At 45.7% G+C, this 23910-nt stretch overlaps 3 protein-coding genes across 8 annotated transcripts in view; all 3 read right to left on the bottom strand.

Moving 5' to 3' along the window:
* The window catches only part of VPS8 (VPS8 subunit of CORVET complex), a gene marked incomplete at its 5' end in the record, with an annotated part of 75486 nt that extends 66858 nt beyond the window's left edge, over positions 1–8628 (bottom strand). For 2 of the 3 annotated variants that reach the window (XM_083868715.1, XM_083868714.1), the window contains 5 exons: positions 2277–2331; positions 3698–3730; positions 4280–4373; positions 5856–5986; positions 7167–7265. In XM_083868715.1, the coding sequence (XP_083724841.1) occupies positions 2277–2331; positions 3698–3730; positions 4280–4373; positions 5856–5986; positions 7167–7244 (391 nt within the window). Of the gene's footprint in view, positions 1–2276; positions 2332–3697; positions 3731–4279; positions 4374–5855; positions 5987–7166; positions 7266–7703; positions 7773–8517 lie in introns of those variants that run through there. The other variant, XM_083868713.1, reaches the window with a different exon arrangement.
* Positions 8629–8810: 182 nt separating this feature from the next.
* On the bottom strand, positions 8811–15509 carry NME9 (NME/NM23 family member 9). Of its 2 annotated transcripts, none has more exons than XM_083868882.1 (8): positions 15476–15509; positions 14964–15088; positions 12492–12549; positions 11814–11917; positions 10617–10688; positions 10066–10179; positions 9512–9580; positions 8811–8897 (listed from the first exon to the last, which is right to left on the bottom strand). In XM_083868882.1, the coding sequence occupies exons 2-7, from the start codon at positions 14994–14996 to the stop codon at positions 9515–9517; spliced, it is 447 nt and encodes a 148-aa protein (XP_083725008.1). In that variant the 5' UTR covers positions 14997–15088; positions 15476–15509; the 3' UTR covers positions 8811–8897; positions 9512–9514. The 2 variants fall into 2 exon arrangements, with proteins under 2 accessions (XP_083725008.1, XP_083725007.1); XM_083868881.1 differs by lacking the exon at positions 15476–15509 and adding an exon at positions 15247–15319 and having other exon boundaries at positions 14964–15092.
* Positions 15510–18508: 2999 nt separating this feature from the next.
* The window catches only part of ARMC8 (armadillo repeat containing 8), a 61163-nt gene continuing 55761 nt past the window's right edge, over positions 18509–23910 (bottom strand). For all 3 annotated transcript variants that reach the window (XM_083869053.1, XM_083869054.1, XM_083869055.1), the window contains 4 exons: positions 21948–22043; positions 21407–21479; positions 20397–20490; positions 18509–19143 (listed from right to left, as the gene is read on the bottom strand). In XM_083869053.1, the coding sequence (XP_083725179.1) occupies positions 19110–19143; positions 20397–20490; positions 21407–21479; positions 21948–22043 (297 nt within the window). In that variant the 3' untranslated portion in view covers positions 18509–19109. The remainder of the gene's footprint in view (positions 19144–20396; positions 20491–21406; positions 21480–21947; positions 22044–23910) is intronic.

Raw genomic sequence — 23910 nt, 5'->3', positions numbered from 1 at the left:
AACAAAAATGTTCTGGAGCTGGTTTTTCCACCTGTTTCCACTTTCGTCCTGCTTTTGAATGAGGGAGTTGGACAAGATGCTTTGTGAGAACTATTGGAATGAAAACTCCAGGGACATGAAATACATCAGAAGCACCACAATGACACTGGGTGCAGGATTCAACTACAGCAAAGAAGGGAAAGGATTGGATCAAGGAAACAGAGCTGAGCTCCAGAAACGCCCTGGAAGACGTGCCCAAGGCATGGGACATGCTTCTCCAAGCTGCAGCACTGCTAGGAATGTGCTGGCTGTGAAACACAGCATGGATGGATCCTACATTTCTTGCCCAAAGTGATGCATTTATCAGTCTGTTCAGACAGATGAGAGTGGGAGTCACCTTTCAAATCCCACCTGTATGAAGAGGCATGAGTGGAGTTCAGAAATAAACACCAGCAAGAACAACTGAACTCCTGGATTACTCTAAAGCACTGCTGAGGGTGAGGAGAAAACATTCTTGCTACTAGACACACCTTGACATCATTGTGACAGGGGTGTTCATGACATAGATCAGAATAGGTCAAGGAAAAAGATGAATCATGAAAGATTTCCATGGGAAGTTTAGAGAAAATAGCTACAGCTGGAAAACAAGCTTCACAGAGAGAGATTCTCCAAATGGTGTCAAGATTCAAAGAAATAATGCCTGTTCCAGAGGCCTGGAAGTGCAGTTCATTTACAAAAATACCACCTGCTAACCATAAAAACCTGTTTGAAAATAGGGGAATACTGCAGCTCCTTATATTAAAGTGAATGACTTCTTCATCCATGGAAGTACCTTCCACTTCAGCCTAAGCCTGTCAATGACTCCATCAATAACCTGTTTCCTCTCAGGCATGAAAAAGGAGAATCTTCCACAGCTTTCTCTGAAAAGGTTTTACATCTTTATACGTATCCCCACAGGAACTTTGCAAAGCCATTTTCTTTTTCCCTCACCTGCAATGTCAATTCAAAACAAACATGACCCCTATTGTATCCCAAAATTAAGTGATTTGTATGACCAATCCAGTACTTGTTCTTGTTTCCAGACAGTCAAAAGATGACACACAAGTAAGACTCATTAGATGAGATTTTTTTTAAAAAAAAACCCTCAACTGTAATATGGATGAAATTGCTTCCAAGGCAAAGCAAGGTCAGAAAATCAGTGAGCTTCTACTAATAAGCTGGCAAAGTAATAAAAACAGACAAAAGAAAAAGGTTCTAAAAGCTGATCTGATGATTTTCCAGACTCATATTATCACCTTAGAAGTAAGTCACATTTAGGATTAAACATAAAAAGCTTTTGCCAAATGCTTAAAATAAAGGTGGCTATCAATTGTCAAAAATGTTTTTAATTTTTCAATTTACATAAGGCAATTCTTTGTCTGAAAATTTTCTGGCTGTAACTGTGCTTCTCTCAGAGTCTGAAGTCAAAAGAGATGGTGCTTAAATACAATTCTGAATGTACATAATAAGGACAAGTTTGTGAACACGAAAGAAGTAATTTTCCAAACCAAAGAAATCAGCATAGCACTGCAGAAGTTGATACTGCTCAGATCACCAGGTCCCTCTCAAGATGTTTTTCTTATGCCCTGATTTTCCTGAGTTGGAAAGATCTGCTTGATTTTCTGCAATTACTGACACACTACTATTTTTATTAGGCACAGTGCCAGGAAATGCTCTGGGTGGATGGTGATCTCAGGGAAGAGCCTTGTCCTGCCCTGAAACAAACACCCTTACAAACAGCTATGGACCTGCTGCCCTAAGACATTATAAAAATCACATTTACCTGCTCCTCTACTGTCCCTGCCTGGAGGATTTGGGAGTGTGCAGTGCACATGGATCCACTAAGCAATTCCCAGCAGCATCATCCAGTGAGTGGTTCCTGCACTGCCTCACTGCTGAGCTGCCCCTGAAATCCTGGTACAGACAACATGCAACCTGGGCAGCCCAGGGGCTGGTCATGCAGGGACATGCACACAGCACTGGTACTGTACCTTTGCCTTTCAGTCCACACAGAAAGGGCCAAAAGAGGAGAGAAAAAGCCAGAAATCAATATAAAAGGAAGGAGTGAAGCAATGAACACCACATATGCAACAATCTCCAAAGACAGAGAAACTTCAGATTTTGCTGAGTGTTTCCTCTGGTTAATGTTCCCCCTTCTGATTTATTCAAGAAATAATGCTTTGATGGTTAAGTGTTCTAAAACCAGGCAGCTTAAAAAGTCAGCTTATAAAAAACTTCACATTTTATTTTTAACTTACCAAATATCAGTGCTAACCCATGGGAAGTCCCCACTGCTATCAGATTTGATGCTGCCTGAAAGAATCATACAGGAAGATTGAAAGCAGAAGATACATCATTCACAAATCCACCAATTAGCAAGCAAAGTTGGCCAAAAGGGGAAGATTTCAAAGGTTATAACTTTTTCAATTTATAAGGGACAAGCACAATTCCTACCTGAAGACAGATAGGTACTGCACCTGAATAACTGTCACACAGACTATCTCAAGATCAGAGGGCTGCTTTTTCCTCAGCTGTTTGAAATTCAAGTGCTCAGAATGGTACCCATAACAAAATTTCATCTCTCTAAAGTCAGTCTGATTCTTTTGGTGTAGTTGCTGAATACAAATACTTGGGATTTTATCCTAAATTAGCTGCTACTTGCACATCTGAACTCTTCTAAAACCCTGGCCAGTGCTGGTCCCCTGAAGAGCAGTCCACAGCAAGCCAGAGACTCCCACCTCTTTCCATGGGGAATTAAACAGATCCTATTAAACATATCCTCCAAGATCCTACTGCACTTACAAACCTGCACTCAATGAAATAAAACTTAACAGAAATCACATAATGCTGTAGATGTATTCATCTTGTTCTACTTTTTCTTTCTTAACAAGTCAGATTTAAAAAAATCAAATGGCTTAATGTCTGGATGTGTAAATACAGGTTTTTATTCTAGGTACCTATCAGTCACAGCACACTTCCAACTTCACTGCACAGTCTTCTGCCTTAGAAGTGACTACTTTTTCCTTCTCTTTAAACAAAAATATTTTTTCTTATTAGGCTGCTGTTACTACAGCTGAAGTGACTGAGCACATCTTTAACTCCTGTGTAAAACATTAAAACTCACTTCACAAGGGCAAAACAAATACTGAAATGTCATCAAAATGTTTCTCTTCTCATTTTACTACAGGCAGTTTCACTTCTGACATATTTAGACATGATTAGCATGCTTGACTTCAACAACTTTGATGCAAATTGCTAAGCAGGAGTATCCTTCAGAAAGCCTTTTAGTTAATACTTCAGACAGAAAGACACAGAAATTTTGAACCCATCACTTGGAGCACTCCAGTTTAAGTTCCTATAAAAGATTGTTAGGAGTCAAAGCAGTAACTGGCAAAGAGAAACAATTAGGGAAATGCAGTGTGCTCAACAGACGGGGACAGGTGAGGTGCTCAGCTACAAAGCCCTGGTGATGATATAAAGGGAGGGTTGGGGCTTGCTCAGCAGAGGGGCAGTGATGGAAAGCTGAACTCTGCCCCCAGGGAGCTTTCATGCTGCTCCTCCCACTCCTCACACTTGAAAAGTCAAGGAAGATGCATATATCAGCTGTCTTAAATTACTGCTTTAACAAATTGGCATGAAAACTAAGTATACAGTCCTTGAAAATTGTGAGAGTACTTACAATTGCAGTGGGCAAGCCAGCATCCACTTTGTCCTGGGGAAACAGGAGAAGCCATGAGCGAGACACAACTCCCAGATTGTGTATGTCTAATAATTAGAATAACTACTACACAAAGAAAAATCACCACCAGCTGCATTTTAATGGCCTCACCAGGGCAGAAGGAGCTGAGGGAACCATGGATAGGAACACCCAGAAATAGAGAAGAAGCAGAATATCCCATAATTCCATATGAAAGTTCCTGTGCTCTTCTCAAAGAGCCATGTGCCTGTTGCAGGCATTGAGCAAACCCAGTTCCAGCACCTTCAAGCACACTTTCATGTTATATGAACATTTCCCACCAAGTTTCATGACATCCAGCAACACAAATCAGTGCTGAAAGTGACCCACCACATCAGTGCTGCAGCAAGTCAGCTCAGCCCTGATTCACTGCTGCCTAGGGACTACTGGTTAGTAGTTTATGCCCCTCACATGGTGTTACACTGAACTAACAGTAGGGCCAGGCAGGAGAACACACAGACCCCCACACACACCAAAAGAGTTTCAAATTTCTCTTAGTGGAGGTGCCCAGAAGATGACACTTACTGCTGCAGACACTATCTGGGCAGAAATTCCTTTCAGGAGTGAGAGCCGTATCACTGATCCATGGAGTGACAGAGAATCTGGGAGTTTTTTCTTCCTGAGGAATTAAGAAACAAACCCAAAAAGCATTAGAGCAGAATAAAAGCTTGGAACTTGGCCTAACCCACAGCTAAGCCAGCAGGTAAATTCTGCATACACCTGTAACTCATGCCATTTCCATTCTTCTTCCTGGGGCCACAAAATGAGATAAGACATGAGGTAATCAGCAAAACTTGCTCTTCCCTGCTGTGCCTGAACACAGTTTGATCTTAATTCATCTCCTGGAGTAAAAACCCCTTAGTTCTTCAAACAAATGGTCTGTTTCAAGCACATATCTGAAGGCCTTGGAATTCACTAATACATCCTGAAAGCAACACTTCAGCCCTTTCAGTGAGTGAGGAAGTTTAAGCTTGTAAAGGTGAGTATCTATGGAAAATGCACAATTGGAAAACGCTCATCAGCAGAATACAGACTCCTAGGGAAACTGGGTGTATGGTAAAGAACAGCCTTCAGTTAACACACAGCTCACCTGATATGAACACTTGAGTGCTTCTGTTTATGGAGAAAATCTCTTTAAAAACTAAGTAGTGCAGGAACAGTTATTTCAGAACAGAAGTGGTAAACTCTAGCAGGCAGGACAGGGAAATTCCCCAGCAAAGCTGCAATTCCATTGCAAAAAAAAAAAAAAAAAAAAAAAAAAAAAAAAAAATCCCCACCAAAGCTGCAATTTTGTTGCTCTCACACCACCAGAGAGCAAAATTCCCAAAACTACCAGGGAAACATTGGGTTCTTCCCCCTCCAGAGGGGCATAAGTAAGCAGCTCCCTCAGAGGTTCACCAAACATGCTGCTAATAGCTGGTATTACGGGGAAGAGCCCATAACCATCGCAACCAGCCTTACCCAAAGGTGACAGGGACACCTCCAGGGTTTTCTGCATACTCTGTACTGGAAGAAGTTTAAGCCACTACAGGTAACATTTCTCTCAGTACAAACAATCTCATTTTAAAAAAGAAGGAAAAAATATCTGTACATCACCATATGGCAGCATAAACCATCAGACTTCAGAGGGTTTATGTCCTGTGCAACTGCTCATGGCACACAAGGCAGCCATGGGAGTGGCTCAGGCCATTATTTGAGTAATTAATGACACACATCAGCAGTATTAGAGCTAATTATCACATTTTACATGTCAACATTAGCAGTCCACTCACAGAAGTGATAGCAGTTGCCTTTTACAAATAACCACCAGCTGTTTGCAGACTAGGTCAGATACTCCCTTTGAAACATTTTCTTTAGAGTCATCATAATTCAGTGCTTCAAAGATTCCATTAAAACTTGGAGACATTTAAATAATCCATCTCCCATAAAATGCTGTTATTGCTCAAACAGGTCAGCTCTCAGTGCAACCACGAATCCCATCTTTGCCTACATGACCCTGGAGGAATAAGAGTGTTTTGTGAAAAAGGAGGATTTGTTTCTAACAGGTGTAAGCAGTGCCCTTCACAAATGGTTTGACCTCCCAGGGCAGGGGCTGCAGTACCTTTTCAGGTGTGTCCTGTCCCCACTGTCAGAGCTGGCCACCGAAGAGGTGTCATAGGAGTGTGTATCTGTGTTATCAATGTTCAAGAGAAAGGGATCCTCCAAAATGAAAGACTCTTCTTCATCATCAGTCTGGAGGGCAAGAAGCAGCACAGATTGCTAAATGTTCACAACTCACAACAGCACAACTGAAACATCAGCAAAGCAGCATCAATTCAGCAGGGAAATGGAAAAGGAGAGGACAAGAAAGCCTCATATTTAAAAGCAAGAACTATTTATTACTTTACTGGGCTGATTCTGTGGAAGACCCAGTTTCCAGAACTCACAAAAATCACAGAAGTGGGCTGGAGAACAAATCAACTAACCCTTCCTCCCCAGATGTTATGTACTCCATCAAAACTTTAACTGACCTTTAACACAGCTCTTTCCAAGTCTCCAAATTGCCAAGAGAAGGCCTAGAATTATCATCATCTACTCCAGCACTTCACCAAGTAGCACTAAGAGGCCAGAAGTCCCTCCTCCAGCTGCCACAAGAGCTGATTTTACTCTTTTCTCAGCTCTTCTATTGCAATCTCTCTCTGCTTTTAGTCTTAGCCAGGAATTTTTTATTAAAGTTTTTCAAAAAGCCATTCTCCCTGATGTGCTCTAAAACCAGGGCAGCTCCTCTTGGTCTCTCAGCACAAAGCCAGAGGGAGCAAACACAACCCCTCAGCTGATGCCAAACAGGCAGGGAGCAGAGCAGCTGCCCCTCACTTCACTTACACCTGGCAGCCCTGTGCTCATTAAGTATCTCTTTATGAGCTGCAGCTGTTTTGTCTTTTTGGCTCAGACAGGTTCTTCTCTGCTAAAATCCTTTTCAGAAGATGTTTTGCCAGTCACTCCCATCCTGCATTTACTGAGATATTTCAATAAGACTTCAATGTCTGCATCGAACTATATTTTCTTCATTATTACCTCTCAAGCTGAAGACTTGGAATCTACTCTTCTGACATGGATGTCACTACATGTCCTTACAGTTTGAGAAGATCCAAATTTACTAAACTTCTGCTACTCAAGACACCAGCAGAAACAAGACATAGCTACCTCTACTACTCTTCTTGTTCCTAGACTGTCTCTGTTTGGGACACCTTATATTTGTGTGTTTAATTCAGACTTTCAAAAGAACTGTCAGCCCTGGCAGGCACTTTTCCCCTCCATACAGGCTTTCTAGCAATCCAGCCAGCAATCTCCTAATTTCGTTTAAAATCTTGTTTTCTTGAGTTTATCTTTACTTGCATGCCCTTCTTTGCATTTCTGAGGATTGTGCACTCACACAGCTACTGCAGAAATACACTGAGTTGGATACAAGTGAGACAGTCAGCTCTCCCCTGCAAGGCACCACAGGTAACATCACAGGCTGAGACTGTTCACTGCTCCTGCCAGAGAGGTACATACGTGAAAGGAACAACACAAATGAAGCTGTGAAGAATCTAGCTCTCATTTCCTCCCACACCTTCAGAATTACTCTGAATACTCTGCAATTACTTCTAGCTAAAAAAAGCTGTTCAGTGACCCTGACCTTTAATGGGCTGCCTAGACTTCAGGTGACTCTCCAGACCTACAGATCTGGAGTGCCTCGACCTAATGAAAACCTTTTATGCTGCAGCTGTGGACATTTTAATTGGAAAAATAGAGCCCAAAATTCCACATCACACACTGTAGAGCAATTACTGCACTGAGCATGCAGCTGCTAGCTATCAGCATCAGGAAACCATGAAACTCTACAATTTTGTTTTCCAGGAAAAACACAGTAAGAGTAGAGGAAAAGGAGCATGTGCTGCCTCCCCTGGCCTCTCCCCTGACCACTCACCTCATTCAGGATGCTCTCCAGAGTCGGAGGGGTATCGACTTGAGGAATGTCGAATTCTTTGTCATCAATCTGTACAGCAGAGACCACAGGCTGGGTTTAGGTGTGTACCCCGCCTCCCAAACAGTAATTAAAGCACAAAAAGCAGCTGTGCACACAGGGCTCTGCCTGGAGAGGCGGCAGGAGCTCCCAGGGCAGGTCACACACAGCTCCGTCTGGCCGAGTGGAGATAATATTTCCTTCCTGGAGGCTGGGCGAGACTTACCTCCAGAAACTCATGGAATACTTTTGGTGTTCTGAGAGTAAACACGCTATTGCAGTATAAAGGATTTTGCAGCGAGACAGAAATTAAATGACTGATTCTGTACCTGCTACGTCAGGCACCCGCCACACAGAACTTTGGGGGTTGTTGTGGTTTTTACTGTATACGGTGAAGCACGCGAAATTTATGTAAATGACAGCGACAGTGACCCGTGTCACTATACTGACAGTGGCACAGGTCAGCCTGGGACGGCCCCGCCGACTGTCCCTCCCTCAGGGGTGTCTGTGTGAACAACCCACCGCCCCTCCCTCAGGGGTGTCTGTGTGAGGGGCCCGACCCTTCCTCACGGGTATGTGAAGGGACCCGCCGCCCCTCCCTCAGGGGTGCCTGTGTGAAGGGACCCGCCGCCCCTCCCTCAGGGGTGTCTGTGTGAGGGGCCCGACCCTCCCCGGGTGTCTCAGGCTCCCGCCGACCCTCGCCCGGCGCACTCCCTGCAGGAAGCGCCCGTTCAGGCGCAGCCCGGCCGTGCCGCCTCGTCGGCGGTTCGGAACGCACCAGCTCGCTGCGAGAGTCCAGCTCCCGGTCGAGCTCCGCCACGCTCAGGCGGTGCACGGGCGGCTGCTCCGGGCACGGCTCGGCCTCCGCTGGGTCGAGGGCCGCAGCCATGGCCGGGCCGGCTCCGCCGGGACTCGAACCCGCGGCCCGCGCCTCCTCCCCGCGCAGCCGCAGCGCGGCGGGGCCGCCCCCAGCCGGCCTTAAAGGGGCCGCGCGCCGCCCGCGGGCACGGGGGACACCGGGGGACACCTGGGGACACCGAGGGACATCCAGGGCACGGAGCCGGTACTGCTGCCACACGAAAATATTGTATTTATTGAAAAAGCTCTCGTCTGCTCCACGACTGCGCTTGTCATCCCGGACCCGGTGGGTGCGTCAGCCTCCGAGGAAAGAAAATGGACAAAATTAACAATAGGCGCAGAAAGGAGAGGTGGACACCGACATCCCTCACACCCCTTCATCCCGTGGTGCTTCGGATAAAGCCAGGAGGGGTTTGCTTCGATTCCCACGTTCTGGGGCCTAAGATTTGGTGTGCACAGGGCCAGGATGCAGCATTGTCCCACCAGAGCAAAGAAAAAATGTCCCTTTTAGGAGAAGAGGCAAAAGCCTTTGGGAATTCGTGGCTAATTTTAGACAAGACAGGAGGTGGTGTAAGCAAATTTGGAGCCCAAGCATCTGTGTTTGCTTTTAAAAACCACCTGGAAACAGAAAACCATGTGAGGTCTCCAAGAGCCCTTACCAGGCCAGAAGGCAAGGGGGGTCAAATATGACATAAAACACATGGGAAGGATAAATATCCCAAGTTTCACAATGCCAGACACCCAAACTGTGCTGGGCTCTTGTTTGTGTTTCAAGGTGACTCTCCCCATGTGCCCAGGTGGAGGAATGGCCCCTCTGGTGTCCCAGCAGCAGCTGAATCCCTGCTGAAGGTTCCAGCTTTTAAAGGTTCCAACTCAAGGCACAGAGGACATCCTACACCTGTGCCTTGCCTTACCTGTTAGTCCTTCCCGTTGTTCCTCCTGCAGGGGAGCAGTGCCCTGCTCTTTGGAGAAGGCTCTGGCACCTGGCAGCAAGAGCACATGGATGAGCTAGGAACACCCTGCACCCGCCCTCCAGGTGAGCCTGTGCCAGGGCCCCCCGTCCCCCTGAGCAGGAACAGCCTCCTGCTGTCCTGGGCCGGGTCAGCTCAGCAGGGACAGCAGATCTGCCTGCCCAGGGTCACCTGCTGAGCTCTGTCAGTGGACAGCAAGAGATGGGGAAAAGCATTCACAGGGACAGGCCAGCAATGACAGCAGAGAGCTGCAGGCTTTAGACATGCCTTAGGAGGTCACACACAGGTAAGGCAGTTCTGCTCCTCAGAAATGTCACTATGTTAGACCACACACACAAAGCCAGTCCCTGTGGTAGTGGCTTAGGAGGTTGGCTGGGCAGGAGAGGGGATTTTTGCAAGGAAGTGGCTCTGCTTTAGAGCTATGCTGGCCCTGGGGAGTTGAACCTCTCCTCCTGCATGCACATCTACAGCTGTTTGAAGCTTTGGTGACCCATTACCACCACAGGCTCTCCTTCATGTAAACCCTTCCTCTCTTCTGCCAGATGTTTCAGGATGGTCTTCTGCAGCAATGGTGCATCTGCTCCTCTTACCACAGCCACTAATTCTCCTTCCTGGAAGGTGTGGAAAGCAAATCAGTCAGCAAGTGCTCAGGTTGTGCTCCCTGGGCTCTGAAATTCCCCACAGCAGCACCCACACTATATGTACCAGGCCCTCCTCCCCTCAGAGCTGCTCTGCTCCACAGCAGAGAAAACCTTGGAACAACCTTCTTTGTGCCTCCCCATCAATCTCAGGATGAAGCAAGGCAGTTTGTGAGAGGAGTGAGGTCCTGCAGAAGCAGCAGGCTGAACCTGAAGGCTCCACAGGGCAGCACACTGGCTGTATATTCTTATCTGCACAGCATTTGATTACCAGCAAATATAGATATAGAGCAAATAAAATTGTCCCATCACACATTAAAGAAATAAAACATCCTCCCAAGAGGACTGCTGTTCCCACCAGCAGGTCATAATTATTGCTATGCAACCACTGGGAAAATATTTTCACTCACTCTATAAAAGAGAAAGACAGGCTCACATTGTCCTCTGTATTTTTCCAGAGCATCAATGGAATCGACTTCAGCCTAAAAGGAATGTAAAATAAAACAGGTGTTTCTAGAAAAGCATTTCTGCTCCAGAGGGATGCACACACAAATGCTTGGACTCAGACACCCTCAGCTGGCTGGTACTCACCCCTCACACACAGGAAAACACCTCTGGGTCCCAGACTTAGGGGACAAAACGACATTGGTGAGAACCAGGGGCACAGCCAGCTCACAGCTCAGTTCCAGTGCCTGACAAGCAGGTAGATGTCACCTGCAGGAGCTGGAGCAGTGCTCCTGTGGGACAGGGATGTCTATTCCCAGCAGCTTGCCTGGCTGAATCCCAGAGAAAAAGTCTGAGAAGTGAATCCAGGGCTCCTGCCCATGAGGACTGAGAAGTGCCAGGAGGAGCTGCAGTGGCAGCCGAGACGGGAGGGCTGAGCCAGGAGAAACCTCACTGCCCTCGGCTCTGTCCTCAGGCCAGAGCTGTCACCAGCCAGGAAAGCACCAGAACACAGAATCACCACGTGGCTGAGGCAGGGAGAGACTTGGGAAGGGCTCCAGTCCCAGACCCTGCCCAGGGCAGGGCTGCTCTCAGTGGTACAGGAGGTTGCTCAAGGCTGTGTCAGTCCTGAGCTTTTCCAAGAATCAGCTCTGCACAGCACTCTGGGAACTTGTCCCAGTGTCTTACACTCCCACCTGAATACTTTTCCTTTCTATTCACCCTTTATTGGACTTCTCCCTGCTGCAACTCATCCCATTATCTCTTGTCCTGTTGCTGTGTTTCCCTGACAGACATCAGTCTCTGCCTTCTCCATCCTGCCCCCACTGGACATCTGCCCCTTGTGCTCTCCAGGGTGACCAAATCCAGCTCCTTCAGCCTCTCCTAGTACATCAGAGACAATGTCTTAATGACTCTGTCTAATGTTATTGGCTTAAGTAGAAATCTGGAAAGCATAGAGCAGTTGAAGCCTGAAAATCTTTAATTATATGAGTTCTTACAGATATACCCAAGCCCCTGTGTGTGGCAGGTTCACTCCCAGCAGCCTGAACTCCTGCACTGCTATGGTTTGGGTTAAATATTGGAAAGGTAAGTGATTTCAGCCCTTAGACCTCAGCTGATTTCAGAGGACTGGGTATTTCAAGCAGTGCCAAGTGAGATCTTACCACAGCAAAATGCAGGAGATCGCTGCCAACTTGGTTCCTGATTTTTTGGAACAGACTCACCACTGCTTTACATGGGCCACACCAGGCTTGAAACACATCGACAACTGCAAGCAGGAAAATAGGTCAGAATGAGGTACAAATGGTTCAGTTTAGACACAGACCAATAGATCACATGCTAAAAGGGCTGGATTCAGCTCTGAACTGGAAACCCTTGAAATGAAATGATTGAAATGCTGCATCAGAGGACAGAATTATATTTGTTACAAAACAGCAAGTTAAGAATAATGTGGAGGAGTCTTAATTAGAAACATGGACATGGCTGTGACCTTGGAGGTAGCAGATTTCCCGGGGAAAACTGCTGCACAGAGGTAGAGCACATGAGGTTTTCCCAAGAACCCTGGGAGCCAGGGCTGTTCCTTGTGCTGGGGACAGTCCTGTTCCAAGCAGTGGAGACTGGACCAGCACTGCTTGGATTGCATGATGACTATCCTACAGAAATGAAGAGGACTACAACAAACTCCTGCTGGTCTCAACTTGGCTAGAATATTTTTTTCTTCCATTCAGCATAAGGGGAATGGAGAGACTGACTAAACATCCTTAACACTAATAATTCCTAACAGTCCTGGTGTTCTTTTAACACAGAACAAGAGCAATTCAGTGTGCTGAGCAAACCCTTACCAATGAGTCCTTTGAGACACAGCACTTCTTCCCAAAGCTCCTGGCTAGTAATGTTAATCTGTGTGGAAAATTGAAAAACACAGTAAAAGCCACAGTAATTCACCAGGTACTGCCCAGTTGCTGCAAACATATTGACAAATCCCTCCAGAGGGACACACCTGCCTGAAGAGGCATTACCTGAGCACTCAGGAAACTCCTCTGACTGTGATTCTGTCACCTCTGACCAGCTGATGGGGATGTCTCAAGATCCAAGGAAAGGCAGAGGGAAAGGGCAGCAGCATCCAGGCAAGGGCAAGTCCTCCCCTGTTTAGTGGCACCACTGGAACAGTGGCTGCCTGGGGATCCCAGACTCAGTTTGCAGAGAGTTGTTCTGGGGCTTGGCTGGGGCCCCCAGACTGGGATCCCAGACCCACAGCCCCTTGTCAGGATCTCCATCTGCCTGCCCAGGGTTCTGGCTGAACCACGCCTCGTTCAGGCCCAGTCCTCACAGGGTTAATGAAGCACCTGATTCTCCAGAACCAGTTTCTCACTTTGCCTGCACACAAATTCTTCTAGTTGAGATGTTTCAGCCTTGATAAACTAAACTAGTAAATACACAGTTTCCGTGATGTGTGGGAAGCAGAGCGTGGTCTGAACCCAGCATGTCCTTACCTGAATTCCCACCTGTTACCTAAAGACTTACAAAGCACAGTGAACAGAGAACACAAAGTTCTAGACTGGGAGAGGCCTGTGGAGTCCTTCACCTAATCTCCTGCACAAAACTCAGCATTAGATCAGCTTGCTCAGGGATTGACCCTGTCAAGGATGCCCTAGACCATTCCATACACAGCATCACTCACTATTATCCCACACTCCAAATACTGTTATTAGAAAGGATATAATCCTTAGCATCTTCCCCATCTTAGAGGACTTGCCCTTCAGTATGTACTTAGAAAAACACAGCAAGTTAAAATAAAAAATGCTTCTTGAAAAATGCAAGATCTGGTTTTGTTCATCCTGAACAATGAAGATGCCTAATTCCTTCCTCCATGGGTATCATCAACCCCAACTACATTTAGACTGCAGTGGAAGACAATAAGTTGCATCAAGACCAGCTATTTCACAATCATTAACACCAATGGGCATTAAAGGGCTGCTAAAATCTCACAGCCAAGAATCCCAAAAGTGGAAACTCCAGTGCAAATGAAATGCCCCGTCATGGGTGTTCAGGGCTGTGTCACTGGGGATCACACAGGACAGTTTCTCCAGGGCCTTGTCTCACTCAGGGAGCAGTGCCTCCATTTATGTGCCTGTTCAGCACATGACCCCAAGCTTAGTTTTCTCAGAGAACACCTGCAGAACTACAAAATTTAATTATTCCTAGTGCTGGGACCACCCAGAGTGTCACATAATGTTAATGAGTCTCAATGATTTATGACAGTATTTTGTGATAATGAATTTGGCCATGAGTTCAACTGCTGGACTCAAGTACTGCTGGCACTCTTCAAGGTGCTTTGCTAATTTGGATGTCCTGAGGCTGCTTGGATTTGGCTTTTCTCTTACAAAACCAGACCCCTTCCAGGACATCCCCTCATGTCCTACACAGGGTCAGCTTTCATCTGCACATGTAAAAAATCCCAGTTGTGCAGATGTAGACCCAGATTTCCCTTCACTGCCAAAGGGGCACAGTGTCAGTTGATGTAAAGTTGCCCATCCCACAGGAAAACAGCTGGACAAGCAGCAACAGAAACTATTCCTACCTTTATAAAGTGCCCCTCTTTCCTTGTTGCACATGTTCACGTTTTCCAATTTAAACAGTGAATAAACAAGGTCATAGAGCCCATACTCTCATTATTACTCTCTTGTGAAGACTGAACTCTCAAAAGATGAAGCAGACCTAAAGAACCCATTTTCAGTTTTCAATGTTTTTGCATTGTGAACTGCTCTTAGAACCCCTTCTCCCCATGCAGTAGTTATAAAGCATCACTAGGTCACTTGGCAGTGTAAATAGGAAAAATTCTTCTACACATCACTGTGCAACAGATTGTTCAGCCTTTGAGTCTTTCTTGTACCTCCTAGCTTTTACCTTTACAGCAATCTTTCTGAATACCTGATCAGAAACATCCTGTAACTCTTGCCATCCAGATGTGCCAACCCCAGTTCTCTATTCCTAAATGCCCTCTGAGCTATTACCTCACAAAACAGAGGCATTTTGGTCTCTGACAGCAGCCAAACCTGTGCGAGGCCCCAGCAGCCCCAAACAACCTGCAGCAGCTCCCTCTGCACCCCACAGCCCTGACTGGGGACATATGTGACCTGCCAGGTCCTCCCACGCTTCCAATTCAAAATTCCTGCCTCCAGGAATGCCCCTTCCCCACAGGGACCTCGCAGTGGGGCTTTGCCAGCAGAATCTGAAATACCCCAAGACTGACCTCCATCCTTTGCACTTACTAGGAGTTAACAAGGTCTATTAAAGGCCCGCCTATTACTGACCTGCAGCACTACCTCCTTTTTCTTTGTGGTCATCCTTCTGCAGGAACAGGGTCCTTTGAGCAGCTGTCCCAAGCACAAAGCACTACAGATGGCTTCCAATCACCTGGATCCAAGTGCTGGCCAACCTGCACCACAGAGAGAGCTTTTTACCTGTCTCTGCTGCTCCAGCCCGGACACAGCACCCACAGCATCGCCCCGGCTCTGCTGCAGTGCCCCAAACCTGGACAGACCTTTCCTCACACCCCCTCCAAGAGTCGAGGTGCTGCTACGGGGCCTTATCTGCTGCTCCCTTCCAGGGCCTTGTGCAGCAGCTGGCAGGAGCCCAAGGCTGCCATGGCAGCGCTGCCATCGCCAGGGCAGCGTCAGCCCAGCCTAGCTCAGCCCGCCCCGCTCCCTCCCCCGTGCCCAGGGCCGGCTGCAGCCGCCAGTTCAGCTCCATCTGCCCTGGGACTCCTGGAGCAGCAGCGACAGGTGGAGCCGTTCTGCCTCACCTCCCCCAGCCCAACACTCACCTTCCACTCCGGTCTTCCCACCTCTCTCCTAAACTAGGGGCTCAAATCAAGCCTTGGGATCCCGGCGTGACCTCGCAGCACTGAGCAAGGGTGTCCCCTCCAAACCAGCTCAGTTTGGGGAGGTTTGTGGTTTTCTTTTCCTCTCTGCAGGGAGAGCAGTGCCAGTGCCCAACACTCCTGGCCATGCCGTTTAGGCAGGGCTGCTGCTCTTACCCTGTCCCTTCCCACACCAGGGCACGCCGGGCTGCAGGGGCACACCCTGGAGCTGCTCTTGTCACACAGCACTCGACATCTGCTGGCCTGGTCCTCCAGCTGCTCACCATCCTCCTGGCTGAGGATTCAGGTTTTGGTACATCAGTGCCCCCAGAATGTCTCTTTTTGAGGCAATCAGCCTGCAGAAATGCCCCAATGATTTTGACCACCACTGGAAGTTTGCAAACTGACATCTCTTGTGCTCACATTTCAGGACTACCAAATACCCTTTTAAAGCCACTTTCTACTCTTCAAGAACCTAATCTCAGGCACCTCAATTATTCCTCTGCCTGCTGTGTCACCGCTTCAGCAGTTTCATGGAGGCACAGCATCTACAGCAATGGGTAAAGTCTGCAAAAATCAATTTTTAAAATATGAGATGCTTGCCTTTAGAATATCCTGGCACAAGCTGCTTTATGCAGGTTACTTGGCTTCTTTCACTGCCACAATGCAAATCTGTGACTGGAACAATAGCCAGTGATGTTTTATTTGATTTTCTATGTGGGAAAGACAGTCCAAACGTGGAATGAAGGTGGTGGGGAGAGCCAGGGGTACCATTGTGTGACATCCCAAATCCCCTGCTCAACTATTCACCTTGTAGCATGTGTAACCACTGAAAGGAGGACTCCAATCACTAGACCCAGATATAAAGAGATCAACATCCAACAGGATGGCTTTTCAGCAGAGAAATGGCCCAAGAACAGCAGAAATCTTGGTGATTCATATGATGTCCAGACAAACTTTGCTTTGGCTCTGTAAGTAACCCTGGAATTCACAAGCTGCTGCTACCTCATTAGGTTGGGAAAGCCCTGGGTGACCAGGAAAGTCTGTCCCATTGTGAATCTCAGGTTGTAGAGAAGCTGGCACAGAGAGCTCATATTTCTTCAGGAAGCTGAGAAAAATCTAGATGTTCTGGTAAAGTTCTTTTTATTTACAATATTCTTCTTTTTGTACATACCTACAGCAACATCAAAAATTATTCACAAAGTTTAACTGAATGTAAAAATGTTCTCATCCAACAGTTTGTTCTCTCTATACCTGTGGAAAATCTCAACTCTTCTCATGCAGCAACAAGATTGTCTGAGCACTGGATTTTTAGTTTTTCTGGCAGAATTTTAGGAAACCACCTCAAAACTTGTATAGAGATACTTTTACTCACCTTTTTTCTTAACACTCGTAGGCACCAAAGTTCTATAGAATCAAACTCAGATTTACTTTTAGAAATGTGAGTTGGGGAAGAATGAGAAGATATACATAAGAACTTGAGCTCCTAAACACAGACAGGAGTGCAAATGGAGCAGGGAGATGCCCACTGGACACTTTTACATTTACAATACCTGCCTCAGAACTTTTATCTCAGTTCAAGCAAAAATATATTTGACTGAATTTTATAAACAAGACTTTGCTTCTGAGGCACTGAGATTTAACAAGTTCTCACATATTTTTACTTTCCTTTTTGCTCAACCCCCAAAGTCCATCATGAAACATTTGCAGAAGGACGTTAAAAAACTGCCAGTCACTTACTGCAATGCCTGGGGAAAAGTGTCAGGTGCTCACTTTTATTTGTCTTTGAGAGTGGAAGAAGTTACATGAAAATGCAGATATTCTCCTTTGCAACCAAGTGATAACAGTTATCTGATATACAGCACATTCAAATTCCAGGCCAAACTGTGGTCACATTTTCTGACACAAAGAGTTACCTTGGAAAAAAAGTAAGGCTGTCATCACAATTTGACCTTCTGATTAGAAAGAAAATATTTAGATAATTATCAAAATTGGTTAGCAAAGTTACAGACTTGACTTCTTGCTGCAGCCTTCCTGAAGCTCAGTGTAAGAGAAGAAGGATTTGGTTTAAGACATTGGCTGCAAACTCTAGTGCCTGTTAGTGCTATGTAAATACAGTGTCTGGAGAGTCTGACTATGAACTATGGTCTAAACTGAAAGGAGACCTGGGCAGAGTCAGAACCCTGAACTGCCTGACGAGACGGGGAAGCCACTGGGCTCTGCCATTCCAGCCTGACCTCACACATTCCCCTTCACTTGCACTCGTGTTTTCCCCTGCACATCTGCAGGCACCATTTCAGGAACACACGGCCAGTCAGGGCTTCTGGATGCAGTCACACCCCACCAATTATCCAGCAATCTAAATCCATGCATGTGTGTATAGCTGCATATATACAGAAAATCTGTAGCAACATTACTGAGCTATAAAACAAGACCAAACCCCCAGTTTTTCCATTCCTTCCTCAACTTAATGCACCCAGTTGATCATTTGTAGAAATAATTTGAAAGTCACTTAACTATTTGTGGAGATAAAGGATTCAAAACAAAAGCAATCCCTTAATCCTGCTTGCCAGCTCCTTCTAGTCTCTGGAAGATGTAACTTCTGAAACACACTGTTTGCTCTGCTGGTATCAGTGATCAGCAAATCCTTCTGACCATGAATAAGCCAATCCTTCAGCAATTAGCTGAGCAAGTTCCTGGCTGGCAAAGCAAGAGCTTATTCCTGCTGATCTTGCAGCCACCTGCTCCTTTCTGAAAAGCATCAGTCATGCTAACCCTGAAGTATGAGCTTGTTTTCTAAAAATGTAAAGAAACCCAAACCCAATCTAGTTGGCCCATTCCATGGATTTGAGCATGTCATTGATACCAGGTGACCTTGTATTGTGGCAAAGAACTCTTGGACCTTGTCAGTACAGAATGTGCTGCTTGGAATTTGGAGTCTATTGTCTCCTCTATTTTTCTCTTTAAAAAGGAAGTATAATGTAAGTTAAGCTGAAGTTCAGAAATGCATATATTTTACTTAAAAACATTCATCTGTTCAAAATTCAAAATAAACTTTATGGGATACAACAGTTTGGTTGTTTTTTTTTTAAATAACATTTCATTCAAACGGTATATAATTCATTGAAGTATTCGTACAGCAAACAATGGTTAACCCTTGAAAACCTGTAGAAAAAGATTTTCACACAAAAAAAAGGAAAACCAAAAGTGAGGTCTCACACCCACACACTCAGCCCGGCACACGCACGCACTCGAGCACCCACACACCCACACAAGGCTGCAGCAAAAGCAGAGAATTGGAGGCCCAAAAGGAAAACGATGACTGATTGTTCTATCTGACAGTCCAGGTAGCTCAGGAAAAAAAAACCCAAAAAAACCAAAACAACCCCCCCAGAGTCCTCTGAGTAAAGAAACTACCTCAAGAAAATTCTCAAGTGCACTGGAGACCTGATCATTTGAACTGTTTCTGCAAAGCAGCTCCCTGCACCTGAGAAAAATGCAGCCCAAGGTGACTTGTGCAAATATAAGGAGTCAGGAGTATCTCCTGCTCTTCCTTAAGTAGACATGAGGGGTGTCCATAGATTCAATTAGTCTTTGATCATGCAAGGTACTGCTGGAGTGCTGTCTTCGCCCTGCAAGAAAGAATAACCCATTAATTACAGGAGTCTGGCTTCAGCAGCAGCAACTTTATGGGCAGGCTCAGAGTGTGCCAGCAGAGAGGGAGGAAGGATGGCTGAGGAAAAGGCTCCCTCACTTTGAAAGGATCAGACCCGTGATGCAGAAATGCTCTGTGTGGGTTGTAACTGTAAAGAATCCACCTGGTATCCAAGGATAACCTGATCTAGCCAATGACACTGGATCCCAGCACAAACTGAGGCACTCCCAGCATGGTGGGGCATGGGATGTGTGTTATACACACCTTCCACAATCCCTTAAGAGCAGCCACTGAAGAGGAACTTTCTGCAATACAGGTGTACCATGAAAAGCAGGTCTTTGAGCTGAGAAATCAAGAAGTGTCAACTCAGAATATACTAAAGGCACATTAGTGCTTTCAGGAATCCTGTAGGAATACTAGCCCCACCAAAAACATACAGTGAGGTGAGAGAAAGGAGCCAGTCTTATGGTGCATTTATGTAATCTAATATTGCACAACATTTTTGTTAAAACAAAACCACCTCCTACCAGTCTCGGGTTACAGTTCCATCATCACATGGGCTAATTCTGAGTTTCCTCCCACCTGAAGTGAGACTCTTTGCTCTTCCTTTGTCCCCCACAGCTCCCAACCTGCTACCATGACCTTAACAGACTTTTCCATGACCTGATACAGCTCATCAACATGGAAGAAGATTATTTATTTGTTTCCTCCTGCTGTGATCACAAGCCATAATAGCTCATGGAGGGGGCTGGTGTGGCTGCAGTGGAATATCAACATGTTCCTGATGACCATTTTCAGTGCTAATATTCTGGCAGAGATCTTAAGATGAGAAGCCCTAACCTATGAAGGTGTCTAAGAACACTAGAACATCTTTCATAAAACCAAGAATACCAAATCTAATGCATTTTAAAAAGAACTGCAGTGTTTTGAGTTGTATTGTCTGTGTCTGACATCTTCCAAAGACCAGATTTTGTCCGTTACTTTGTGGAAGAAATACGGGCTGTTGCTAACTGTAGGTAGGATAATTGCCAAAGATTAACGTAAAGTCCCAGAAATTGTCAGTAACTGTTCTGGTTTTACACCTGTTTGGGAAGCAGCCACATGACCTGTGTGGATACTAACACAGGTAACAGCACAGGTGTGTGCAAAGTTACTGTTGGGCCTAATTAGTTTAAAATAATTTAACTGAGATTAACAATTGTGGTGATCCTGTATTATCTTCATACTCACTTGTCACACAGATTTGGATCTGAGGACTGACTCAGTTTATGTAGAATATCTACTATTCCCATGTCTCGGAGTTTGTCTTGGCGCTCCTGTGAACCTGCAACAACAACAACAAATCACATTATTGGACTGGCACCAGCCCAAGTGTCTGCAGGACAGCAGAGAGGGCTGGGAGCAGAAACCAGCTAGGGGAGGGGTAAGGAGCAGTGTCCAGCTAGAGCACAGCCATGGAAACACTCCCTCAGCTCTGCCTGCTTCCCCAGGGAGCTCCAGCTTCTTTTGCTGTGCTCTGTGTGCACGTGTTTGGAGCAAAGAACATCTTTGAAGGCAAAAAATCTTTATCCTGAGCTATCCTGACTTCAGCTCTTTTAGTCTCATCTCTGTGATTTCATGGGATTTGGATGCAGAGAACATTCTTCTGCCCTCTCTTCCTCTCACCATATTCCCCTGAGCACCACCATCCTTCAGTCCCCTCCTGGTAACCTCCCACTCTCCCAGGCCATGACTTCTCACCAAACACCTCATCCATTGCTCCCAGTTCCACCCACAAGTCCTTTAGCTGGTTTCAGCCCAAGCCACTCAAGCCATCCATACTGTGGAAAATTTCTTTGCCAGAAATCCCCTTTTAATCCATTTATTCTCTCCAGTGAACCTGTTCCCTCCAAAAATGAGTTTCCACACCCCCTTTAAGATCTGGAAGCTCTTAGAAGAATTCTCTTTCACTCCAATTGTTTTGAGACTTCACAGAAATGCTACAGGTGAAAATCTCCCACTGTGTCTCTCCAGCTCCTGTTTGTTGTCACTGTGTCCCTGTGTCTCCCCTAGAAAGTCTCTGCATCCTCCTCAGTGTCTCCTGACCACTCCCATGTATTCCATATTACAGCCATAATGATGTTTTCCATTATACTTTGGATCCCACTGCACTGTGTACTGCAAATATTGATTACTATGCAGCAAAAGCTTTTTGATCAGGATAGTAACTTGTCTGTGAATTAATAAGGAGAGTTTCTTACCTTCCTCTTCATTCCATATGAGATTAGATATACAGAACATGGCAGCAAGCTGTAGTTTAGCATTTGAATGACTCTAAACACAGAAAAACAGAACTCAAATTTAGAAGAAGAAATTCAGAAATTCACAAGACTTATATTTTGGCATTCATCATGTAACAAATAAGATAGCAAAGGTGGGAGTAATTCTTATCTACAACTTCTCTCAAAGATAGGGTCATTAATATAAAGCACTTGAGTAGTGGTCAATCACTTCCTTCCTAATGTTTTCTGACATCTCCAAGACATGCCTTTTCCAAGTTCATGAAATGTTTTCTATGTAGATGACATCACTGTAATTTTTTTATGGGAAATAACCCCTGGATTTTCCTTTTAGTCAGTTCCTCTGTACACGCCTGCCATACAGAACTGCCCTTACACCCCACTGGTTATAAGGAAATTAAATGCATGATAGTGAATAATTCACAAAACAAAATCCTAAAGCACTTTCCTCTTCATTCCTGCAAAAGACCAACACAAATACTTTAAGATAAATCCCCCCTACCATGTAGTATTTGATTTTCTGCAGGATGTCATCATTGGTCATAATCAGTTCTTTTGCTGTCGTGCCATCTGCTATATTGGCAAGGATACACAATGTCTGAAAGAGAGAAAAACTGGGAAGTTATTTGGCCCCAGATCACGTCCCATGACAGCTTCCCTGACAGCTCTGAACTCAGGACAAACAATTCCTTTTATTAGTTTAAATATCTTTAATCTGGAGTTTTCCAGCTTGCTCACATCTAGGGCCAATGCCAAGGAGTTACCAGCTGTGGGGAGCAGCCCTGGCCAAAAACATTCATCACCGTTTTAAAATGAAGAGCAGCACTCATTAATTCATTGCAAGGAAGAGCATTTTAAGTTTCTTATGGAAATCTGCAACATATAGGAAAGAATAAATGCCCTGGAATATAAAACAATCTCTTTTGTAGAAGTGGCTGGGGGCAGAAAGGAAAAACAACAAACCCCAGCCATTTCCACCTCGTTCTTAAGGCCAGGAAAAGGAGAGACAAAGGCCTTTCTGCTGATCTGGCAGAGGAGTAATTTGTTTTCAACAAGTCTAATCATGGTTGTCACCTGGAAAGGTAACTCCAGCTACTTCTGCAACTGGTTATTTCTTGCAAATTAGAGAAGCCATCCCACAGGATGCCCTTGAAGGGCCCTGGCCCACGCTGGCACTACCTGCACAGACTTGACTGGCACAGCCCCTCCCTGGCTCTCAGGGGCAGATGCTCCACAAGCTCTTTCCCAAAGAGCTCTGGAAGAACTCAACCATCTTTTCTGGGCATGCTGGGAGGACACTGGTGCATGATCAGCACTTGTATCCTGCTTGTGTCTAAGCTGCACTGCACTGTGTCAGCAGCTGCTGAGACTAATTACTTCCAAGCTGCTAATTACATCCTGATGAGGCCGGCAGTGACAGAGACAAGCACTGTCCTGCTGCCAGCAGGGGTTCTGGTGTGCAGACAGGTACTACTGGAACTTGAAATAGGAGCCAGCTGCACCACAGGGACCATGGAAATGCTCAGTGGACACAGGCCCCAAACTCCAAAGCCCATATTCAGCCCCAACCCTTTCCCAGAGTATTTCCCAGGTAGGCTGATTCTCCTTCAATGTAATTTGGATAGGTGTGGCAAGGTAAATAACCTATGGCAATAAAGGCCATTCCTGTCACCACAGATTTAGCAGGAAGGCCTATTTAGAAAGACACACATGGTTAGTTCTCAGCTGTTTCAGAGCCATGGTGCCACTAAGCTTGCTAGCAAGAGTCTTTGGGGATTTTTTTTGTTAATTTTGCACTTGAATCGCCAAAGGAGGCCTGTTGGCCTTCAGCCTGTTCTTCCCTGAGCAGAGATTTAGACCAGCTCTACTCCTACACTCATTTCCCAGGCTGTTTGCTACCCATATCCAGCCTAAGCCAAAGCAATCCTCTGGCATCTCCCACAGCTCCTTGCTGCCCCCATCCTTCCCCACCACACACCCTGTATGAGGAATAACACAGCTCTCCCACTACCTGTCTTGTCTGGCACAAGAGTTATCCCAGCCAAATCTTGCCCACCTATTCTCTAACTGCTGCTTTAACACCCCCACAGCAGCTGTCCCTGTACACTGGTTCCAGGATGCCATTCCCTGCTGGCCATCTCCTCTTTCCCTCTGCCTTTCCTCTTGCAGACTGCTTAAGTTTTATTTTGTCAGGCCAGGTCCCTCCACACTTTTTCCTGGGCTCCACCAGGATGCTCTCTCCCTTGCTAGTGCTTCTCTTCTATTCCTACTGATGCCTTCCTGCCATGCAATGGCCCTAGTTTAATTCTTCTGCTCTCACATCCCTCCTCTTTGCCAAACCTACATTTGCAAAACCAATCTGAATTCAGTTCAAACAATTTTGTAACAATCCATTAGACAGAAAAACATTCTTGTAAGTACTCAAGTTATTCATCTGACAGATCTCAGTAAAATATTCACAGCAC

Source organism: Zosterops lateralis, assembly GCF_965231275.1.
Source record: "Zosterops lateralis genome assembly, chromosome: 10".
In the NCBI taxonomy this organism is placed as follows: Eukaryota; Metazoa; Chordata; class Aves; order Passeriformes; family Zosteropidae; genus Zosterops; species Zosterops lateralis.
The sequence above is the reverse complement of the archived record's forward strand: the minus strand, read 5'-3'. Positions and strand labels throughout refer to the sequence as shown.

Coding starts and splice junctions, on each gene's coding strand:
- NME9 (XM_083868882.1), bottom strand. CDS start 14,996: ATGACCACAAAGAAAAAGGAGGTAGTGCTGCAG. Junction 10,689..11,813: donor ATCTCCTGCATTTTGCTGTG/GTAAGATCTCAC, acceptor CATTCCTTTTAG/GCTGAAGTCGATTCCATTGA. Junction 10,180..10,616: donor CTGTCTTTCTCTTTTATAGA/GTGAGTGAAAAT, acceptor CACACCTTCCAG/GAAGGAGAATTAGTGGCTGT.